This window comes from Hermetia illucens, chromosome 2, assembly GCF_905115235.1.
Source record: "Hermetia illucens chromosome 2, iHerIll2.2.curated.20191125, whole genome shotgun sequence".
NCBI lineage: Eukaryota > Metazoa > Arthropoda > Insecta > Diptera > Stratiomyidae > Hermetia > Hermetia illucens.
The window spans coordinates 140,451,373-140,472,223 of record NC_051850.1 but is presented as its reverse complement, the minus strand read 5'-3'; the positions used below and the strand labels follow the sequence as shown (position 1 = coordinate 140,472,223).

Below are 20,851 nucleotides of genomic sequence, written 5' to 3'. Positions count from 1 at the left end.
TCTGAAAACGAAAGGGATTTTTCCGTCTTTCTGTTTATTTGAGCAAATTAAATAAACGTGAACCATCGAGGTTTTGTCTCTTCTTTCATGGATAAAATAGATGAACAACTGAGGGGTTCGTTTCAAGCCATCCTGACTCCATTGAAGGATGACAAAGTGTCTCTTCATAAGGTCATTGACAACAACTGTAAAAGACGCCAAGAACACCTGCTTGCACGGAATGAGGGTGGTACGTGAATCTTACGATAATAATCTAAAACTGTAGATGATTGAATGTATTGGACTTGATGGCGCACATATCAGATTAGCTCAGGACGTAATTATTTTAATTTAGGGCGGATGGATTGGTGATACTCACGGCGGGATACTGTCTCATCCTCACGAAGCTCTTCAACTCTGCCGCAAATTAATCAACCCAACCTGGATGTAATAAGAATATCGTGACCCCTCGGGGAGACTAATCACCTGCATCCCTTTGCATTGATAACTTGTAATGCTTGAATGGCTTGAAACGCTCCAGGGGCTTTTAGTTTATGACGATTATTTGGCAAATAATTAGATTGAATAATACCCCTACATCACACCTACTATGTAAGTTAACACTCCGCTGGAAGTAGATATGAATACACTTATAAGACCATTCTTTGAATTGACTGGAATAGATAGATATTGCAATGTTCGATATTATAGCGATGCTAGACTTTGGTCTGCTTACGTATTCCCCGACAAGGCTGAAATTGATAGATGTCTCTATTACTGTATTACTTACGCTGATTCAAATAAACTCACCCCCTTAGCATTCAGCAAGTAGGCTTAGTAATGAGTTTGTTTAATCACGCGTTTAGCTATTTCGAAGACTAATACGTTCCAAAACATAATATTGACAGTGTGAAATGAGATACAGGATTGGGGAAAGGTGGCCTGTAATCTTGAGCTGTTACTTATTGCAAAGTAGAGAAGGATGAAGGCGAGTCTCCCGCGCCTAAAAACTTGATAAAATGTACCAACCGGTCCTCCAAGTTGGGGTTTGGGTAGGGCTGACAACCCTAGACGGAAAACCAACGAACGTTACGAAGCCACGGAAGGAGCCTCGGACAGGATGAATTTCAAAACGGCGAACCCTGCAACGACAACGGAATAACGTGGAACGTGCGCTCCATGTACAGACGAAATGCTGCTCAGCATCTGGCCGATACCCTATCCCAATATAGGGCTGATGTAATTGCGGCGTAAAAGATGTGATGGACAGGGATCGGTTTCCTGAAGAAGAGCCGCTAGACCATATGTTATAGTGGCCATCCAGTAAACCATGTGTTCGGAGTAGGTTTCTTAGTCAGCCAAAAAATGAAACCTGGCGTTATCGGTTTGAAAATATAAGCGAAAGGCTATGCACTCTGCGTTTGCGAGGCAAGTTTAGAAATATAAGTTTCATAAAGGTTCACGCCCTTACAGAGGAGACTGCAGAGTCGGAGAAGGATACATCCTACGAGTCAGTTAAGCGGACCCTCCAAGCCTGTCCTGTATGATATTAAAATCATACTTGGGGATTTCAACAGTCAAATAGGAACGGATCCCGTATTCAGGCGATACATAGGCTCCCACAGCGTTAACAGTGATACCAATGATAACAGATTGCAGACTATTCATTTGGCAGTATCGCACGAAATGCTTTCTGGAAGTACCTGGTTTGCGCAGAAAGCGGTCCACAGGCATATGTGGGCCTCTCCAGACGGGACCACTTTCAACTAAATTGACCAGGTGTTGATCGAACGCAGCCACCTCTCAGCCTTGATGAATGTCAGGGGCCAATATAGACTCGGACACCCTCTCGTTGGCATAGTGGTCCGAGCTCGAATTGCAACACCACCTACAATCCCCTCTGACAATCAGGAGAGAGTGAAAAATGAAGCCATCCACAACACAGCCCTCCGAAACACCTATAAGGGCGAAATGGATGCCGCAATAGCCGCAGTCAACAGATGTCCTGGAGGGGAAGCATCAACAAATGATTTTCACGACCACTTGGAGAACATTATCATTGATACGCCCACAAAGATACTTGGCCCCAGCTGCAAAAAGAGTCGGAACGGCTGGTTTGACGGCGAATGTAAGCTAGCTACGGAACGCAAGAATGCCGCATACCGAGTAATGTTGCATTCTCAAAGAACGCGGACAAGCGCAGAGAAGCGACTTCACATACAGAAAAAGGAAGCCTGGGAGAACCAATAAATCTGTGAACTAGAAAAGTACAGGGCGCAATTGCACCCTGCGCGGAAATTTTATCAACAAGTCAGCAGGATGAAGCCTTATACATCTCATCCTGCGGAGAAAAAGAGGAAAATCTGTTTTCCGACAAAATGGGCATATTGGAGCGATGGATTGAGTACTTTGATGAGCTACTGAACAGCCAGAATATCAACGAGTTGGAGGTCTCACCAATTGAAGACGACGGACAAATACTGTCACCACCAAGTATAGAAGAAACAGTCCGTGCAATTCACGGCTTAAAAAACATAAATCGCCAGGAGCCGATGGAATTACAGCCGAATTGGTTAAATATCGGGGCAACCAATTACACCAACTGGTTCATCAACTTGTGCTCAAGGTATGGGACAGCGAATCAATGCCTGTCGACTAGAAAAGATGCATTATCTGTCTCATACATAAAAAGAGATATATCACACAGTGCAGCAATTATAGAGGTATCACGTTGCCAAGTACCATATATAAGATATTCTCCTCAATCTTGCTAGAACATCATTGGCCCATACCAAAGAGGCTTCACTCCGGGCAAATCAGCAACAGATCAGATTTTCTCTCTGTGGCAAACGATGGAAAAAGTTTTGGAATATGGACACCAGCTGCACCATCTGTTCATCGACTTCAAAGCCGCCTATGATAGTGTAGCCAGGGTAGAATTGTACACGGCCATGAGAGAATTCGGTATCCCGACGAAATTGATAAGACTGACTAGGCTGACCCTGAACAATGTGCGAGGCCAGATAAAAGCAGCAGGATCACTCTCAATATCATTCGACATCAACAACGGTATATGACAAGGGGATGCCCTATCATGCGTCCTCTTGAACATGGCCCTTGACGAAGTGATCCGTAATGCTGAGGTAAATGCAAGAGGTACGATCCTCTTTAAGTGCACCCAACTAATGGCCTATGCTGACGATATCGACGTCATGGGAAGAACGACTCGAGACGTACAAACTGCCGTCATCCAGATCGAGTAGGCGGCGTGAGATCTTGGGCTGCACATCAATGAAGGCAATCCAAAATATATGGTGGAAACTTCAGCATCAAAAACCAACCAACCAACAACATCAAACCGCACTGGTCAAACGGGAAGATAGGAAACTACAACTTTGAGACCGTTGATAATTCCTCCTATCTAGGGTCGAAAATCACAACCGATAACAACTACGATGATGAAATCCGCGCACGGTTGTAGGCAGCCAACAGAGCCTATTTCAGTTTACAAAAACTGTTCCGCTCGAAACGTCTCACCATAGGGTCAAAGCTCTTACTGAACAAGACTATGATCTTGCCAGACCCTCATTTATTCCTCGGAGACTTGGGTTCTTAGCTGCGTTCAAGAGAAGAATCCTTCGAAGAATTTTTGTCCCCGTACATGAGAATGGACGATTCTGTAGCCTACAAAACGACGAAATCAATGAGCAACATCACAACCTTCTGTTTGTGGATAAAATCCGGCGCAACAGGCTTCGGTGGGCGGGTCACTTAATCCGCATAGATGAGGATGATCCAGCCCGGAAAGCCTATTAGGTCTGCCATATCTATGATAGAACCGGTTGTTGCGCCGTTGATAATGATGATGATCCGCGTTCTTCCCTTTTGAAAACTGAAGAGACTATTTGCAGCGATTGAGTCCTTTCATTATTTCCTTCATAACTGCATTTTAAACTCGGTTGGAATGCAATTCTCCTCTATCCTCTCGACATGACCGGATCATTGCAATTTGAGGGATTCGATCGAGCTAGATTGTCAACAATTAATACATCTCATGGCTATTCCGCATTCGCTACACCTCTCCTTCTTTCACTAGTTCCTAGCATGTTCATTAAAATGCTCTGAATGAATCCTACTTTGTTTACTCCTAACTCCAAATCTCCATACAACTTCTTCATAGTAGCATTGTAGGTATTATGATTTCGTCCTCCGCGCTACCACTTGCTTCGATTAAGATCGCTTTTCTGATGATATACTCGAACACAAGGTTAAAGAGGCTTCAGACGAGACCACCTCCTTGTTTAAGTCTCGACTCCATTGAAAAGTTTCATGTCGGATCATTTTGGACTTTCGACTGGCCCTCAATGTTCATGGAAAAATTACCGGATTTCAGTGATCCTCCTGGGTGTGGATTGCCTGCTTGTTTCTATAAAATAGTTGGAAGAGGCAGTTCCTATAAAAAAAACAAGAAGGGACCAGGACCCGACGATATCTGCCAGAGATATAAAATTGGTGGTCCACCACTGGGCCAACTTACCCGCTCGGCGCTGAAGCTTGCGATGATCAGGAAAAGAAGAGGTAACCCTGAGCTATCGTCTACATACCAACCATTTATATACTTGATACGGCCGGGAAAGTGCTCGTAAAACTCATCGGAAGTACAGTCGTTGAAACGCTACCGGAGACTTATCCCCATAACTGTTAGGTTTTATAGCAGGGTGGTCCAAAGTGCCTACTGTTATGCAAGTCGTGGAGCGATTCATTAAGCGGAGGCACACATCCGCCGGGCTCGACGACTCCATGTCAGAAATGCCTTTAATTTCGTGCTCAAGGTCCACTAAACAACAACGGATATTGCAGTATTATCTGAGAAACGACTCCCTGTTCTATGAGACAGTAAAACTTGAACCAGACGGAGAAAGGGATCACGTAGGGGATAGCGCAAAAATTCATCCTAGTGTCACATCTCAGGAACGCTTCTTATGATTGTCTAATCATATTCAATATGCCAGAAGAATCACGCCTTCTCAGTTTTGTAGTTATTGGTGCGGCACTTTTTGCCGGATGCACTGTCTTACAGGCCCAAAGCAGATTTGACACGCTGATGCGCCAGGTAAGTGGATGGATGACTACTCATGGTTTCAGTCTTACGCTGGAAAAAATCGAAGCAGTCAGCTTGACCAGTAAGAATATCCAGATCCTGGTTATTGTTGAACCTTACTCGCCTGAAACACGGAGGTTTTCAGTCTTCATCATCATCAACGGCGCAACAACCGGTATCCGGTCTAGGCCTGCCTTAATAAGGAACTCCAGACATCCCGGTTTTGCGCCGAGGTCCACCAATTCGATATCCCTAAAAGCTGTCTGGCGTCCTGACCTACGCCATCGCTCCATCTTAGGCAGGGTCTGCCTCGTCTTCTTTTTCTACCATAAATATTGCCCTCATAGCCATTCCGAGCTGGATCATCCTTATCCATTCGGATTAAGTGACCCACCCACCGTAACCCATTGAGCCGGATATTATCCACAATCTGACGGTCATGGTATCGCTCATAGATTTCGTCCATCCTCATGTAGGTGGCCAAAAATTCTTCGGAGGATTCTTCTCAAGAGTTCGCAATTTTTCTTGCTAAGAATCCAAGTTTCCGAGGAATACATGAGGACTGGCAAGATCATAGTCTTGTACAGTAAGAGCTTTGACCCTATGGTGAGACGTTTCGAGCGGAACAGTCTTTGTAAGCTGAAATAGGCTCTGTTGGCTGACAACAACCGTGCGCGGATTTCATCATCGTAGCTGTTATCGGTTGTGATTTTCGACCCTAGATAGGAGAAATTGTTAACGGTCTCAAAGTTGTATTCTCCTATCCTTATTCATCTTCGTGTTTGACCAGTGCGGTTTGATGTTGTTGGTTGATTCGTTCAGTCTTACTTGCACAAAATTGAAAAGACAGGATCTCCTGGCTATGTGTTCTGCAATGGAGTGGTGAACGACCGCGATCACACCTTTTTCTCTTTTGATATGTGCGTTGGGTGGCGTCAGAAACATTATGCAGATATAGGAGAGCTCTCTCCAAACACCGTTGTCGGAAAGATGCTGAGGAGCGCTGGCAGATGGACTCGTGTTGTGCATTAGGTTCGGATTCTTCTTGTTGAAAAGAAGTAAGAGCTCCACCGGATAGTTGGGGGTTCCCTTTCTCTTCTCCCCTCCCGTTGGTGAAAATAATTCCCAGACTTATGTGTATCCCAAAGCGCGTGAGCGGAAAGACTAACCCGAAGTAAGGTAACAAATGGTTTCAGGCTAGCTCTCTAACGGCGAGGAAGTGTTTAATTGGTAGTTCAATGGCGTACTATTGCAAAATCCAACAATCTGTGCGTATGCGAGTTCATCTACTCTAGCCAAAAACCACACAAAACTATCATCAACTCCACCGTATAAGTACACATCATATCAGATCGCCCAAACTCAACCAAGGGAGCTAATCAGTTCATACTCATAACTCAGTATCTGTGATTATAAAAAGGCCTGTCATCATAGACACAAAACGTTTGGAACAATAACTGCCCCGAATATATCCTTTTATGTCCACCTCAGATAAGATCAAAGCACCTGAAAAAACAAAGTGAACTCATGATTTCATTTTCAATCCAAAAAAGGCTTCTTACCACCAATGGCGTTACAAAGCACACTTTCATCTCACAACTAAGCACATCGAGCCCCTAAAATTCACTTTTACGGTGAAGTAATTAAAAATTCTAACAAAAGATTGTTTTGTATAACCACGCACCCCCAACAGTGTTTGCAAAGAGAATGAAAATCATCCCCTCATTTACCTCCGAACGCCAGCCTACGATTGTCACCAAATAGACGCCCGCATCATGTTAATATGAAATGTCCTTATCGAATACGATACATCATCATTCATAAAAATGTAAAGGACTTCATCGCCGTGAAAGGTCACGTGGCGTCTTAAACGGAAATTATGCTCGAGTTGGCAGATATATCAATTGATAGATGCGGTAATGGGCGAGCGATTCAGGACCAAATGCCGACCTCGATTATAATCGGGTTTCATCTTTTAGTTCTAAGAGCCATGAATTGACTGTCAGATTTCGTCAATTTGATTGAAGGGGACCGATTACATGTGTCTAATATTTAGATCATTGGATAATAAATGTCCTTTTTGTGCGCAAAACCAATAATCATTAAAATCTGCATAAAGTGAGATCGACGAATTTCAAAAGGGGATCAACGCAGATTTATATTTTAAGAAAGTGGTTTTACTTTTAAAAATGTAAGACGACAGAATTAATACTTTATTGATTCAAGGAACTACATCCATCGCACAAATATCCCCAAAATGAACGTCATACCAACTATCAAAACTAACATTAGCAGCGCTCCACATGCCACCAACTGTAACTTGTAAGTTTTCGCACGTTTCCTTGGGAAAATTATTTCTTTGACTTGTACAGCCACATCTACTTTTCCGGGGGAGATATCCGCTTCGAATGCCTCCACATCTTCTGTTGATTCACTACTCCTTTTAACACAACGTATGGAATGCAGAATGTGATTACGTTCAAGTCTTAGTGTGGAACTGTTATGATTGTCAGGACTGATACTTGGTTGGTGAGTCTCCGGAGAACTGGGGACACTCACATCTTCGGCAGAGAAAAATGACGTAGGAAAATCGCACTCGTATATGTCTGATATATTGGTGTTGATTGGCCTTAGAAACCGGCGCTCCATGTTAGCACCATTAGCGTTAAAGTGACCTGAGGAAGTAAGGGAAGAGTTCTCCTTTATAAATAAAAACTATTCTCTACTTACTAAGCATGTGCTCACGAAGCAATTGAGGTACCTACGGACAGCGATGTAGGTTAGTGTAGCAATACCAGTTACTTCAGAAACTTCAGAAAGAGAACCATTCCATCCAAAGTCTCTTCACTCAAAATAATGGTAAACTTCCCACTGACTTACTAGATACAATCCTTAGATGCGCCCCCGAAAGACTGGTCAGCTACTAACAGAAAGCCGCAATAGATGGTCCGGAGCGATATGGTTATCACTATATTTCTTGTGTTTATGTTATTCACATTTTTCACGGTTCTCGTCTCTAAGTGGAAGTATGCCACAGAGCCTTCATGCAACTGAAGAATATGAGGAACTGGCAGTCTTGGTACAAACTGAAATATAAGCTTATCTGCTTTTGGCTCAATACGCGCTGAAAATATGCTGATATCGCATATCAACAAATTGATTTAAATCTTGTTTAGAAATGTTCTGTTTAGATTGGATATTGTAAGAAATACCGTGAGATTTGTTTTCATTACAGTTGGGTTAGGATTAATATAAAAATTGCCAGTATAGATGATGGCATTCTGAAAAGAAAGATCCTACTAAAGCTGCAAGAAATTTCTTATATTGTCCAAATGAAAATGAAATAAAATAAATTGATCGATACTGGCACGAAGGCACAATTAACTAACGAACAATAAAAATGGAAACGATATAAGAGGCCAAATATCAAACCACAAAACCTAATCGCAAACATCCTGAATCGGATAGTGGCATGAGGACCATTGACCTAATCATCTCTGCAGTTGAACTCAGAGAGACGGTAGAGACCAAATCCGAATCCGGGGAGGCAATTATGCAAAAAACAAGGATCGAGGTGAAAATTATGCGGACTGGGCTGAAAATTATATGAGCCCCTTGTTATCCACTCGTAGGGTATTGTCTAAAATAAAACCTTATTAAAATCGATCTACAGTCTATCTGGTTTTGTTTTTGTCGTTGAAATGTGGAAAGGTTCAAACCCTACTGCTGGCTGCTCGCCTAGAGTTATGTGAGACTGTTACTCACTAAACCAACTCTTTCTTCTTCAATTCTCCCCATGGGACTGCTATAGAACATCGCGGGGCTGAAGCAGTTCTTAACTGCGGCTCATTATGGTTCTCTCCTTTCTTGTTTTCTTCGCAACTCTTCTTGCCGAAGCTGGTGATAAATAGTTTTCAGCTCCTCCACAACTTGATGCCAAGACTTCGTTGACTCCAACATGAACTCCATAGTACTTTAGAGACTCAAGCGCCTATCTGCGACCGTCTATAGTCTAGTTCGGTGCGCGGTAAACCTGGGGCAATCAAATAAAACATGCTCCGCATTTTCGGCCACGTTACCACATCTTGGGCAGTATGATGACTGTTCGTGACCAAATCGATATAGACAAGCTCGGTAACCTCCATGTCCACTTAGGAACTACGTTAGCTCGTTGTTTAATTCACCATGATTGTCCGGAATAATGTGGTAGTTCCAATGGCCAGTTTGTGACTCGCCTTCACTATTTTGCGACTTAGCAAGCAGATTCCCACCGTGCCAGTTGCCGTCGAAATACGCTAGACTCCCCAATCGCAACACGTCGTAGAGACGTCGACCTTCATTCGCCAACATGTCTATGGGGATTATCCCTGCTAGTACATATGCTGCTTCTCCTGATGTTGTTCGAAAAGCTCTGCATACACGGAGTGCACTTAGCCGATACGCCATCCCTAGTTTTCCACAGTTTGGTTTGTTTTCAAGAACAGTTGCCCAAACTTGAGCTGGGTAGAGTAGCACGGAACTAACTACCCTTCAAATAAAACGACGTCGACTTTGACTTGCTCCACCAATGTTCGGTAGTATCCTCGAGATCGTTACGTTGGAACACGCGTTAGTTGAAGCGCACTCAATGTGTTTTTGAAGTTCAGCCTTTTATCAATCATTATCTCTCAAGCATTTAAGCGATGGTTGGGAGCAAATTGATTGTTCGCCAACTTTAATTTCCACAGTTGTGTCCTTTCTTCTTTTGCTAGTTAGTGATAATGAACCAGGAATTGATCTCTCTTATCGCTTGGTTATCACATTGTTACGAAGGCGTAGCGTCAAAACCCCACACTATACATTATTAACCACAGTAAAACCGAACCCTGTAACACCCTGCACGTTACTGGGAATAATTTCAACCTATCGTCCGAGTCGCACTACAATCTTCTCCCAAGAAGAAATTCAACAATGCGTACAATGTATTTCAGGGCCTGTAGTTTGGCTAGAGCCTCAACGATTCTCGTCCACTTTGAAGTGCAGCATTTATCGTCTTGCATTGCAGCCCGAGCCAGGCGAGTCGCCATGTTGATTGCGTCGAGGGTTGATCTCGCCTTACGAAATCCGAATTGCTTGTCAGAAAGGTCTCCGTCCTTTTCAGCAATAGCGAGCAGTCTGTTGTACATATATTACTCATTCAAATAGTTTTCCAATGGTATTGACCAAACATATCGGTCGATATAGCCAGGTAGGCCATTGGGCGACCCCTCTACGCAATGGTTTACCTGGCTTCCGAATAAGTACCAGCTTCTGTAGCTGGCTCAGGGAATTTTGCCTTATTGAAGGCATGTCATAAAAACTTGGGTAACATGGTTCTTTCCTGGATGCCACTTTCAAGGCGATATTTTGAATTCCATCCGGGCCAGGGGTCTTGTTTTCATCGAATTTCCTTGCTGCATCTAGAACTTCCTATTAGACCACTACAGAAATTTGGTCGGAGTTTACATGTATCGCAGGGAGACTTGCATAGTTCACATCCTCTGGGAAGAGAGTCTTCACTATATTCTGCAGCAACAAAAGACAAGTAATCGGTGGGGAGCGCTTGCGTTTTAGTGATAACATTACCGACCTGTAAGCACCACGCAGTGGATCAGAGTCAGTTTTAGTACACATCCGCTTGAAATGCAATGCTCCGAAATACCCTCCATGCCGATTTCTATTGAAATAAAGTTAACAGTGGTATATTACTGCAAACCCCCACCTAAGTTCATCCTAGAATCATGATATTTCACAACATTGCAGGCTATAACAACAGCATAATATTTTTTTTAGAATTGTGGGGTCCTAAGTCGGCATCAACTTAATGTCAGACCCAAAAAAATATTTTCAGCTTTGGCCAAACTCTGGCCAATAAGGCCGATTTGCGCTCAATATAATTCGTAGTCATGTTGTGTTCTGCACTTACGATCTAAGAGCCGCTTCGGTCACGCTGCTCCTAGGGCAGAGGTGAGGCAGCGTCTGACGATTTGCCTCTGCCCTGGTAAGAAACCGTCATCACCTATTTTTTGAACAGCATGATCCTACCAAGTTTGATAGAAATCGGACCATTACTAACAAAGTTATAATAGGCCAGAGTTATCGTTTGAAGCGTTCAGCTTCCGGTTGCCCAATTTGTTGAAGTTTCGTTGAAAACGAAACCTTTTTAAAATCTGTTAACTTTCTTTTGATCTTTTTCTCGAAGTTACACAACTCTCTGCACTGAATCCGCCCCATTACTGCATTACAATTCTCCTGGCATGCAAGTATTCTCCCCATTAGACTTTCTGGTCCTACTGTTCCTACCAATGTCACCCAGTTAGGTGAGCTGTCCAGTTTAGGTCTATACAGGTATTTGCGGTATCCCCCATATCCCGTGGGAAACTGCTTAAGAGCATAGTTTACCTCATCACGCGTTATCTGCGTACACAACTTGATGCTGGAGATTAATCACACCACATCCCACTGTTATTGCCATTTGTTGAATGATTCCTCCCTTTCGGTGTTTTTATGTGCCGATCAGAAGAAGAACCGAGTCCATCATAGATGCGCGTCATCTCGTCGGCCGAAATATTGATCGGCATCATTCCGACTACCTCGTAGGCCGCTTCGTCTGAAATAGTTCTAAAACAAGAGAGCACTCTTACGGGGTCTTTCTACAAACCGCGCTCACCTATTAAGCATTGCATGTTTTATGCAGTGCAGTTGCCCAAAATGACCCTGCGTAGAGCAGCATAACTTGCCACTCCAGCTATAAGCCAGTCATGCTAACATAGGCGACCTTAATGCAAATTTGTAAATACTATTTGAAATTCAACCTCGCATCTACCATCACTCGAAGGTATTTGATTGCTGAATTTGAAGTGTTGATCTGGTTTCCCAATCTGATACGAGCAGTCGTTTCCTTACGCCGTTTTTAGTATTTAGTACTTATTTAATCGACAATAAACGAAGAATAGCCCAATTACACGAGTGCAAACAGAAAACAGAAAGAAAACAAAAAATTAAAAATTGTCAACAACTCTATTTTTGTGAGTGACTAGGGCGAGGAACCAATCTGTAAACGATCACATTCCGGACAATGGGAGTTCAAGCAGCATAAAAGTTTTGCGAAAGGAACCTCAAAAGCATTAATATTTTGAATATTGTGTGATATGTCACGGTAACGAATTTCGAAAGCTACAGAAGTGTGCGGTAAACTTTGAAAAGTACCCATGGGTCAAACAAGGATGCTCGGAATTAAAGAGATGTCAAGCTGCGGAAAATCAGACGTTGAGGATATTTCGAACATGGAAGGTTCCTTTTTAAGGTTAAAAGGGAAGCAAATCTTAGCTATATGCTGCCCTCTACCCCTTTGTGAGTTATAGTGCTTCAACCACACCTACACGCCAACATTCGCGGTTAGCTGAAATGCCTTTCAGCACCCTCTACGAATTCCCGAGTCGCTCGCACTCCTCCCCTACTATTCTGCGCCAAGTGCCCTAGGGGCGACCCATACTTCGGCCGTGGGGTTATGGTCGCCAATGATCACATTCTGACTTTCAAAAACCCACCTTGACATTCAGATCACCCATTCCAATCACACTCTTAGGACGTCTCAGCACACTCCTGAACTGTATTCAATTAGTAATGGACCTCTGTGTCGAAAATCTCCGTTGGGGCACAGCCCTGTACTATTGCGATGTTTCTTATGATGGGCTGATGCTCGTAATCAATATCCTGCCCACAACCAGGTTCCAGGTAATGATTCACAGGTTTGCAACAGTAAAATCTTTCACGACTGCAGGGAGTATTTTGAGTGAACTCTGAACCCCTAGTGAGGTATAAAATGCATTAAATTAACAGCGAATACTACTGATAACACCCCACCTACTCCTTGGGACATTTGGATGTTACATGGCCGTTCAAAGTGGTGTGAGTGTGGCAACACACAACTGCTTCATGCACAGTAAAAGAAACTGCTTCAAACAGGTACGTGAAAATCCCGATATAAATCCTTAGCTTTCAGAATAGTAAAGAAAAGGATGCGAAGGTCAACCCAGGTAACCTATCCGCGCCTTCTGAAAGAAACAGCGGCCACTCTTATCCCTCATTACCAAAACGACGGAAAGGAAACGGTATTCCAGGTCAACGGGTTTGTGATACCTCCAGTTACCGAGCTGAAGAAAAGATGTCGTATAATCGGTAGCAAAAACTCAATTCAGCTTTTTTTTCTGACAACTAATTCTCGACTCAACTTCCAGGATTGCTCTGCCGGCCTCTCACCCCGCTGTCACCCCGCTACCAACAGGTAGGCGAGCTACTCAGGCGGGCGAGTTTCACTTCGCGGTGAATTATATTATTCTGTTGCGGAGCTCGGACGAATTCTTGTTAATCAGCTCGCGCCTCCACAACAAGGCCCCACGTTAGCATCGCATCCCCCGCTTTGAAGCTGGCACTGAAGGCTAGGCCCGACTTTTTCAAAACAAAGCACTGGATGTCAAAAACCCATTCAACTTCCCCAACTAGAGTCGAATTAAAGGTACATTGTGTGACATAGGTGTTCCTGGATATTTGGCGAGTTTAGTCAAGAATTACCTCTGAAAGAGAACCCTCTGCTACTGGAAATCATGGCCCCAAAGTGTACATCGTCACAGTGGGGTACCACAAGGCTCAATAGTGTGGTGCCGAACGTCTGTGGGTCGAAACGCTGTAGAAGATTGCTTTTAGCCGGAGTGGTTTATTTTGCTTTACGCGTTGCTTATATGGGCGGAGGCGGTTGTCTACTCTTAGAAAAGAAAGCAGCTGAATATTATTGACGGGTTGGTGACTCTGAGAGTTTGAAGCGCTTTTAGAACCATTTCCGGTGAGGCCATTTTGGTGATGGCGCGCGTGATGCTAGTCGACATTCTGATGAATGATTTGGGTGTGCTACATCACGCAAGACGTATAGAGGCTTGGGATAGATTTTGGTAAATACGAATCCCCGCCCCGCTCTAGCCCAAGTGGTCGCGTGACCAGGCTGAAGCGGACGCGTCTTTTTAAGATCATAGCCCTATTTATGTCAATGGAAGAAAATATTGTATCTGTGGCAACTTCAATTGGATCGCTCAGATGCGCTATTATCTTATGATATTTCAACCGAAGTAATTCTCTTCTATGAGGCAAACAATCCCAGAAAACACGTCTAGAAGAAACCGCAACCTTTCACACTGTTACGTTCATTTGGTCAAATATGTCACATCGAAAATCGGTACTTTTCATGTAATGTATGCCAAAAACAGGACTGTAAGGCATATCAGGCTTTCAAAGAACATTGCCACACCAGTCAGGCATTTTGAAAGCGCACATGTAGATGCCGAGGGACATTCAGGGTAATCGAAAGGATCCATCTATATACCCACAGCTATTGACCGATTCAATGATTGTAATGATTGTAATCATGCAATGATGGTAATATCATTGGAGAATACTCTAGTTGGATAATACGTCGAAAACCACCAGTAGTCAAACCGGGTCGAGGCTGATAGTTTAAGCCCTGATTCTTCCAGATGTTAACTCATTTAGTCAGTTGCAGAAAAACAAAAACAACACCATACCACCTGAGCTCTATCGAGATAATAAAAAGGTGAGAAAGGTGAGATAGATCGATGTTTTGCCCTTTGCTCTTCTAGGATGTAGAATAAGTGAACTCTAAACTGGTATGGGAATGCCTTGAGAGACTGAATACACTCGGCTCGTCCTACAAGGTCTGGATACTTTGGGTTCGAGGCCATGCTGGGTTGGAAGGCAATGAGGCAGCGGATGAACTAGCCAAGAAGGGAGCAGGGATGCCTTTACACGGGCCAGAACCCTTCTGTGGAATCGGAAACGGTTCCATGGCTATGAATCGAAGAAACGAAGAGAAACGGTTGAGGGAACTATATTGGGCGGGCCTACCAGGGATGGAGCAGTCCAGGGTGCTTATTGGGGGATACGAACCCATGCCTACAAAGGATTGCTTAAACCTCACCAAAAAGAACCTCCGAATCATAGTGGGAATTCTCACTGGCCATTGTCGGCTGAACTGTCACCTAAGGAAGCTAGGGATATCTACGGACACTGCTGCAGGTTCTGTGAGGAGGAGGACGAAACCTCTATGCACGTCCTGGGACAGTGTCCGGCACTTGTGCAAAGTAGGTCGATACATCTGGGAGAACACTTAATACCAGATGCAAAGCTGAAACTTCTGAAAGTGGGGAACATACTAAAGTTCCTAACGGTTACAGGCCTGCTTGAGATACTATGATCAACAGGTACACTGTAACCAGTAAAAGGGGCACAATAGTTCTTCAAGGACGCGGTGCGACTTTCCCTTAACAGAATAATAATACAAAAATCGTCTCAAGCACATGCGACTGCTGCGTCTAACACTGAAAGCGCATAACGAAGGAGGGAAAGTTTCCTTGTATAAAGACTTGTATTCATTTACCCATGTTTCCGTCCATATAACTGGTGTTAGAGAACCTCTATAAAATCTATACGAAAGACTTTATCGAAGTATCCAGGCTTCTTCCCAACAAGTATTCAAGATCGACGTGGGCGGAATATAATGCAACATCAACATGAAGCGGTTTTTCGACATTTTTTATGACAACACAGCCTTTACAAACATACGGCAGACCAAAGGCAGAGAACAAAGTGTCATTCTCATCCGTGTTACATCCGTGACTCAGAGGAGAATGTGTAGTGACCCTGTGGCATACAAACATCATCACGAAATTTTACCGTTTATCAGTTAACGTCGGTAGAAACAAAAATCGCACCAGCATTCTTTGTCCTCTTATGGAGGGAATTTGAGTTTAATGTTTTGATACCACAATTTCCAAAACCATGACCGTTATAAGGAGGTCGTAGCAAAATCGAATGGGCATTCCAACTGTCTGGAGTTGACCCTCCTACCCTACAGTTAGACATATCCTTGAATTCATCAAAGAACCGTTTACTTATTGTTCATCACCTGGCTTAATAATAATCTGGACAAAACAAGTGCATGAGGGTCTGGCTTTCTTTACCGCTGTTTCGGGATTGCGTATTATAGGATATGCCAATCTGGCGGCATAGTCTCCCTGTGCAGATCAATGTGATGTGTGTAAGCACTCGTAATCTCACGTGTCCGGATTGATTTAGTACAGACAGTAAGCGTGATCCTTCCCGTAACCAGTTGATAGCGGATCCCTTTCTGGCCAACTCATCGGTTCACTCATTCCCCTCCGAAAACAACCCAGACTCTTCAGTTATATAAATGCTAACTCACCAACCTAGAAGATGTCACCACTGAATCTAAAGCTTTGATGATGACTTAACTGTCAGTCGAAGTAGTTCGCCAACAAGCCTCCCCCGTATTGTCAGTATCTCTACTTGGGAAATGCTGTCATATCCTGGATGCCCGCACGATTCAGATATGTTTTGTGTATGCAACTCAAACCCCCGTAGTCCACTGTTGTGAATTGGAAACTGAATAAAATTTTCCACCTTCATTTTGAACTATCACAATTTAATTATTTTATCGTAACATTAATTTTAAAATTCCAAATAAACCTTTAATTCCGACTGGCACATATGGTATGAGATAATACCAACCGATTAAATACGCGGCAAATAGGATCACATAAAGTATGGTAGAGTGTTGGGTCTCTTTAGAAGTAAGAGCTCTATATACCACTTCCGGGTGTTGAGTGACCGCATCTTTTATCTGATCTTCCTGGCGATTTTCTTTCAGATCCACAGGAGTTGCACTTATTATTTCACTTTTCAAGATGTTGTTTCTTCGGTCGTAAATGCCACTGTAATCAAAGGCTTTCACTATAGTAAAATATTCCAAACGCAAATTTTTAGCAAATCACACTTACTTTAAAGGACTTCCCCCGGATTGTGACATATTTTCCATAAACCTACTGAAAACTTAATATATTTAACGTATACTGATTGATCTTAGATACAGCTCAGGGCTCAAATATTATGGCCACTCTTTTGTTTACTTCTCATGGTTGTCGTATTACTTCAAGTGGCTCGGATTAGCTGCTACCTAGTGGAATATTTACCTTTTCGGCGAACATGATATAAACACAAAATCTCCCATAAAGTCTTTTTATTTAGCCAATCACAAGTACCGAAAATAAACATTCATGTTAAATTTACTTGGCTTTTAATATGTTAGAATGCAATCCGGATTAACCACCAAGAAAGGATTTATGAGAAATTGGATTTTGATAGCTTGAACACTATTTATCTATTATCATTCATGATTTCGTAGCTTCAGAAATTCCAAGAATTCAATTCAACTAAATAAAAAATACTAAAAAGGATACAATTGTAGATTCAAATGCATCGTTCCGCTCTTTACAACGTCTGCCTGTTTTTTCTTAGTGGTTTTTGGATCGAAAGGTTCAAAACACACCGTCCTGCCATATGATTATATGAGACTTTTACTCACCAAAACCTGCCACTTCGGTATTACGGGGATGCCCTATCATGCGTATTAGGGGATGCCCTATCATGCGTCCTCTTTAACCTGGCCCTGGAGAAAGCGATTCGCGATGCCGATGTAAATTCCAGAGGCATCATCCTCTTCAAGTCCACCCAACTACTGGCCTACGTTGACGATATCGACATCATGGGAAGAACAACCCGAGATGTACAGTCCACCTTCATCCAGATAGAGCAGGTAGCGCGAGATCTTGGGCTGCACATTAATGAAGGCACGACGAAGTATACCAAAACCGAAAGAACGAACAACATAGAATCGAACTGGTCAAAAAAAAGCAACGGAGACCATTAAGATAGAAGACTACAACTTTGAAACCGTTGATAATTTCTCCTATCTGGGGTCGAAAATCACAACCGATTACAGCTACGATGATAAAATCCGCGCACGGTTGTTGGCTGCCAACAAAGCTTATTTCAGCTTACAAAACCTGTTCCGCTCGAAACGTCTCACCATAGGGTCAAACCTCTTACTGTACGAGATAATGATCTTGCCAGTCCCCATGTATTCCTCGGAGACTTGGGTTCTTAGCAAGAAAAATTGCGAACTATTGGCCGCGTTCGAGAGAAGAGTCTTCCGAAGAATTTTTGGCCCGCTACATGAGGATGGACGATTCCGTAGCCTACATAACGACGAAATCTATGAGCGATACCATGACCGTCCGGTTGTGGATAAAATTCGGCTCAATAGGTTACGGTGGGCGCGTCACTTAATCCGTATGGATGAGGATGATCCAGCCCGGAAAGTCTATAAGGGCAATATCTATGGTAGAAAAAGAAGATGAGACAGACCCTGTCTGAGATGGTGCGATGGCGTAGGTCAGGACGGCAGACAGCTTTTAGGGATATCCAATTGGTGGACCTCGGCGCAAAGCCGGGATGTCTGGAGCTCCTTATTAAGGCAGGCCTAGACCGGATACCGGTTGTTGCGCCGGTGGTGATGATGATAGTTTATTTTCGTATTTTGCATGCATTATACTGAAATGAGGAGAAACTAGACTTTTTGACTTGAAGACTTCCTCTTCTTTCCTGATCTCGCAAAGATTACCTTAGTTAATGGATGGCCTCCCCCCACATTCCCGAGCCTGTCGATGGAACACTTTGATGGAGTTTCAGTATTTGCGGGAGGATCTTCACTGTCAATTTCGCCAGTTCCTTTTTATGTTTGCAATATTTCTCTCCTCTTTGTCGTTTCTGGTCACTCAGGATGGTTTATCGACCAATCTTATCTTATATCAATACACTTTCATCAATTCAATCCAGTGTTCTAGCTTTGATCAATGGCTGATGAAGATCTTGATCAGTGTGTGAGCCAAATATCCTTGGACATGTTGATCTGAAAGTAAAAGTGACAGTGTTCTCCATCGCGAGTTATGCCATACAATGGAATGCACTATCGCCAGATAGGGGGTAGGGTTACTTAATGCATTTACGCACACAGTTTTGGATTCCCGGTTCGGTACGTCGTCAGACTACCAACTTAACACCTCCCCATCGTCAAAGCAGTAGCCTGGAACCGTTTGTCACATTACTTCGGGATAGTCCCCGAACTCTCCCGCCTTGCGTTGCCTTCAAACCAGGGAATTTCTTTCACCAACTGGCGGGGAGAGGAGGAAGGGAACTGTCAGTTCAAGGAACTCCGTGCCATCCGACCAATCCCCCGGTCAAGCTTCTTAGCAACGAGAAGGACCCGGTGTAATGGGCAACACAGCTCCACCTGTCAGCACTTCCCAGCATCTCTTCGACAATGTTGTCTGGCGTCGCCCACAACTCCATTGCAAAACACACAATCCGGAGATCGAACTTCTCCAATCTTGTGCAGCTAAGACTAAAAATCTCCATGTCCACTTAAAAATTGAATGAGGAAAAAGTTAGTCTCACCATACCTCCGATTCAACCACGCACCTAAGTTGCTTCTAGTTCCATTTTGCCAAGAGAGCTGCCACTCGTCTAGAGTGCGTTACCGTTCTTCGCGAACAACAACCTCCCTTGGCTCATCTTCCTGGCGCTTGTATATGGCTTCACGCTCCTTAGCAAGAAGGGCAACGGGGATCACTCCTGCGATCACCATCACGGCCGGCTCAGAGAGAGTGCGGTACGCAAAGCTCCCCGTCTCAAGACTTGCGCGAGACGCTTGCGATATACCTTCTTGCTAACAGCGTCAGCCCATGCCTCTGCGCCGTAGAGCATGACAGACTGCGTTGAACCCATCATGAGAAATCGTCTGCTAGACGTGGGATGCCCAATATTTGCCATCAGCCTACTTAACGCCGACACTCTAATTGCAGCCTTGTTCACTGCTGCTTTGATTTGCTCAAAAAAGCTCTTCTTTGAGTCAAGAGCCAGTCCGAGGTACTTTATCGGTGGTTTTGACTCGATTATCGACTCGCTGGACGATATGGGACACAAGGTCGGAATTCACTTTTTAGTCAGGGTGACTACTTCGGTTTTTTCCAGTGCAAGATCGAAACCATGAGTAGTCACCCATTCCGTCGCATCAGTATGCTGTGTCTCATCATCATCATCATCAATGGCGCAACAACCGGTATCCGGTCTAGGCCTGCCTTAATAAGGAACTCCAGACATCCCGGTTTTGCGCCGAGGTCCACCAATTCGATATCCCTAAAAGCTGTCTGGCGTTCTGACCTACGCCATCGCTCCATCTTAGGCAGGGTCTGCCTCGTCTTCTTTTTCTACCATAGATATTGCCCTTATAGACTTTCCGGGTGGGATCATCCTCATCCATACGGATTAAGTGACCCGCCCACCGTAACCTATTGAGCCGGATTTTATCCACAACCCGACGGTCATGGTATCGCTCATAGATTTCGTCATTGTGTAGGCTGAGTCTGCTTTGCGCTGGTTTGACAGTGCGTCCAGCAACAAGCGCCGTAACATCATCTGCGATTCTTCTGGCATGTCGAGTTTAAGCAGACTCTCATAGGTAGCTTTCGAGAGGTCCGGCTCTAGGATGGATCGCTGTGCTACCCCTGATGTGGCCTTCACCCTCCTCTGACCCTCTAATGTTTCACAGAGCAAGGATGGGTTCCTCAGATAATCCCTCAATATCTGTAAGAGATAGTTCGACACGTGGAAAGTATGTTCTAGTGTGCCTAGAATGTATTTTCATGTTATGGAATTAAAGGCGTTGCTGACGTCAAGCGTTACGAGGAGCACTACCCGTCGAGTTCGGCGGCTATGTGCCTCCGCTCGTCGAAAGGCATCCACGACTTGCATGGTAGCATCAACTGT

The 20,851-nt window shown here is 43.9% G+C and overlaps 2 protein-coding genes across 6 annotated transcripts; both read right to left on the bottom strand.

Annotated features, from left to right (window-relative positions):
• Positions 1–7,278: 7,278 nt before the first annotated feature.
• Positions 7,279–8,118, bottom strand: LOC119647626. 5 transcript variants are annotated; one of them, XM_038048678.1, is made up of 3 exons: positions 7,961–8,118; positions 7,811–7,841; positions 7,279–7,755 (listed from the first exon to the last, which is right to left on the bottom strand). In XM_038048678.1, exons 2-3 carry the CDS (start codon positions 7,815–7,817, stop codon positions 7,310–7,312), a joined length of 453 nt encoding a protein of 150 aa, XP_037904606.1. In that variant the 5' UTR covers positions 7,818–7,841; positions 7,961–8,118; the 3' UTR covers positions 7,279–7,309. The 5 variants fall into 5 exon arrangements, with proteins under 5 accessions (XP_037904606.1, XP_037904605.1, XP_037904608.1 ...); XM_038048677.1 differs by having other exon boundaries at positions 7,811–8,118; XM_038048680.1 differs by lacking the exon at positions 7,811–7,841 and having other exon boundaries at positions 7,842–8,118.
• Positions 8,119–16,470: 8,352 nt separating this feature from the next.
• On the bottom strand, positions 16,471–17,018 carry LOC119648578. The gene is made up of 3 exons (XM_038050348.1): positions 16,966–17,018; positions 16,697–16,899; positions 16,471–16,553 (listed from the first exon to the last, which is right to left on the bottom strand). Exons 1-3 carry the CDS (start codon positions 17,001–17,003, stop codon positions 16,471–16,473), a joined length of 324 nt encoding a protein of 107 aa, XP_037906276.1. The 5' UTR covers positions 17,004–17,018.
• Positions 17,019–20,851: the final 3,833 nt, after the last annotated feature.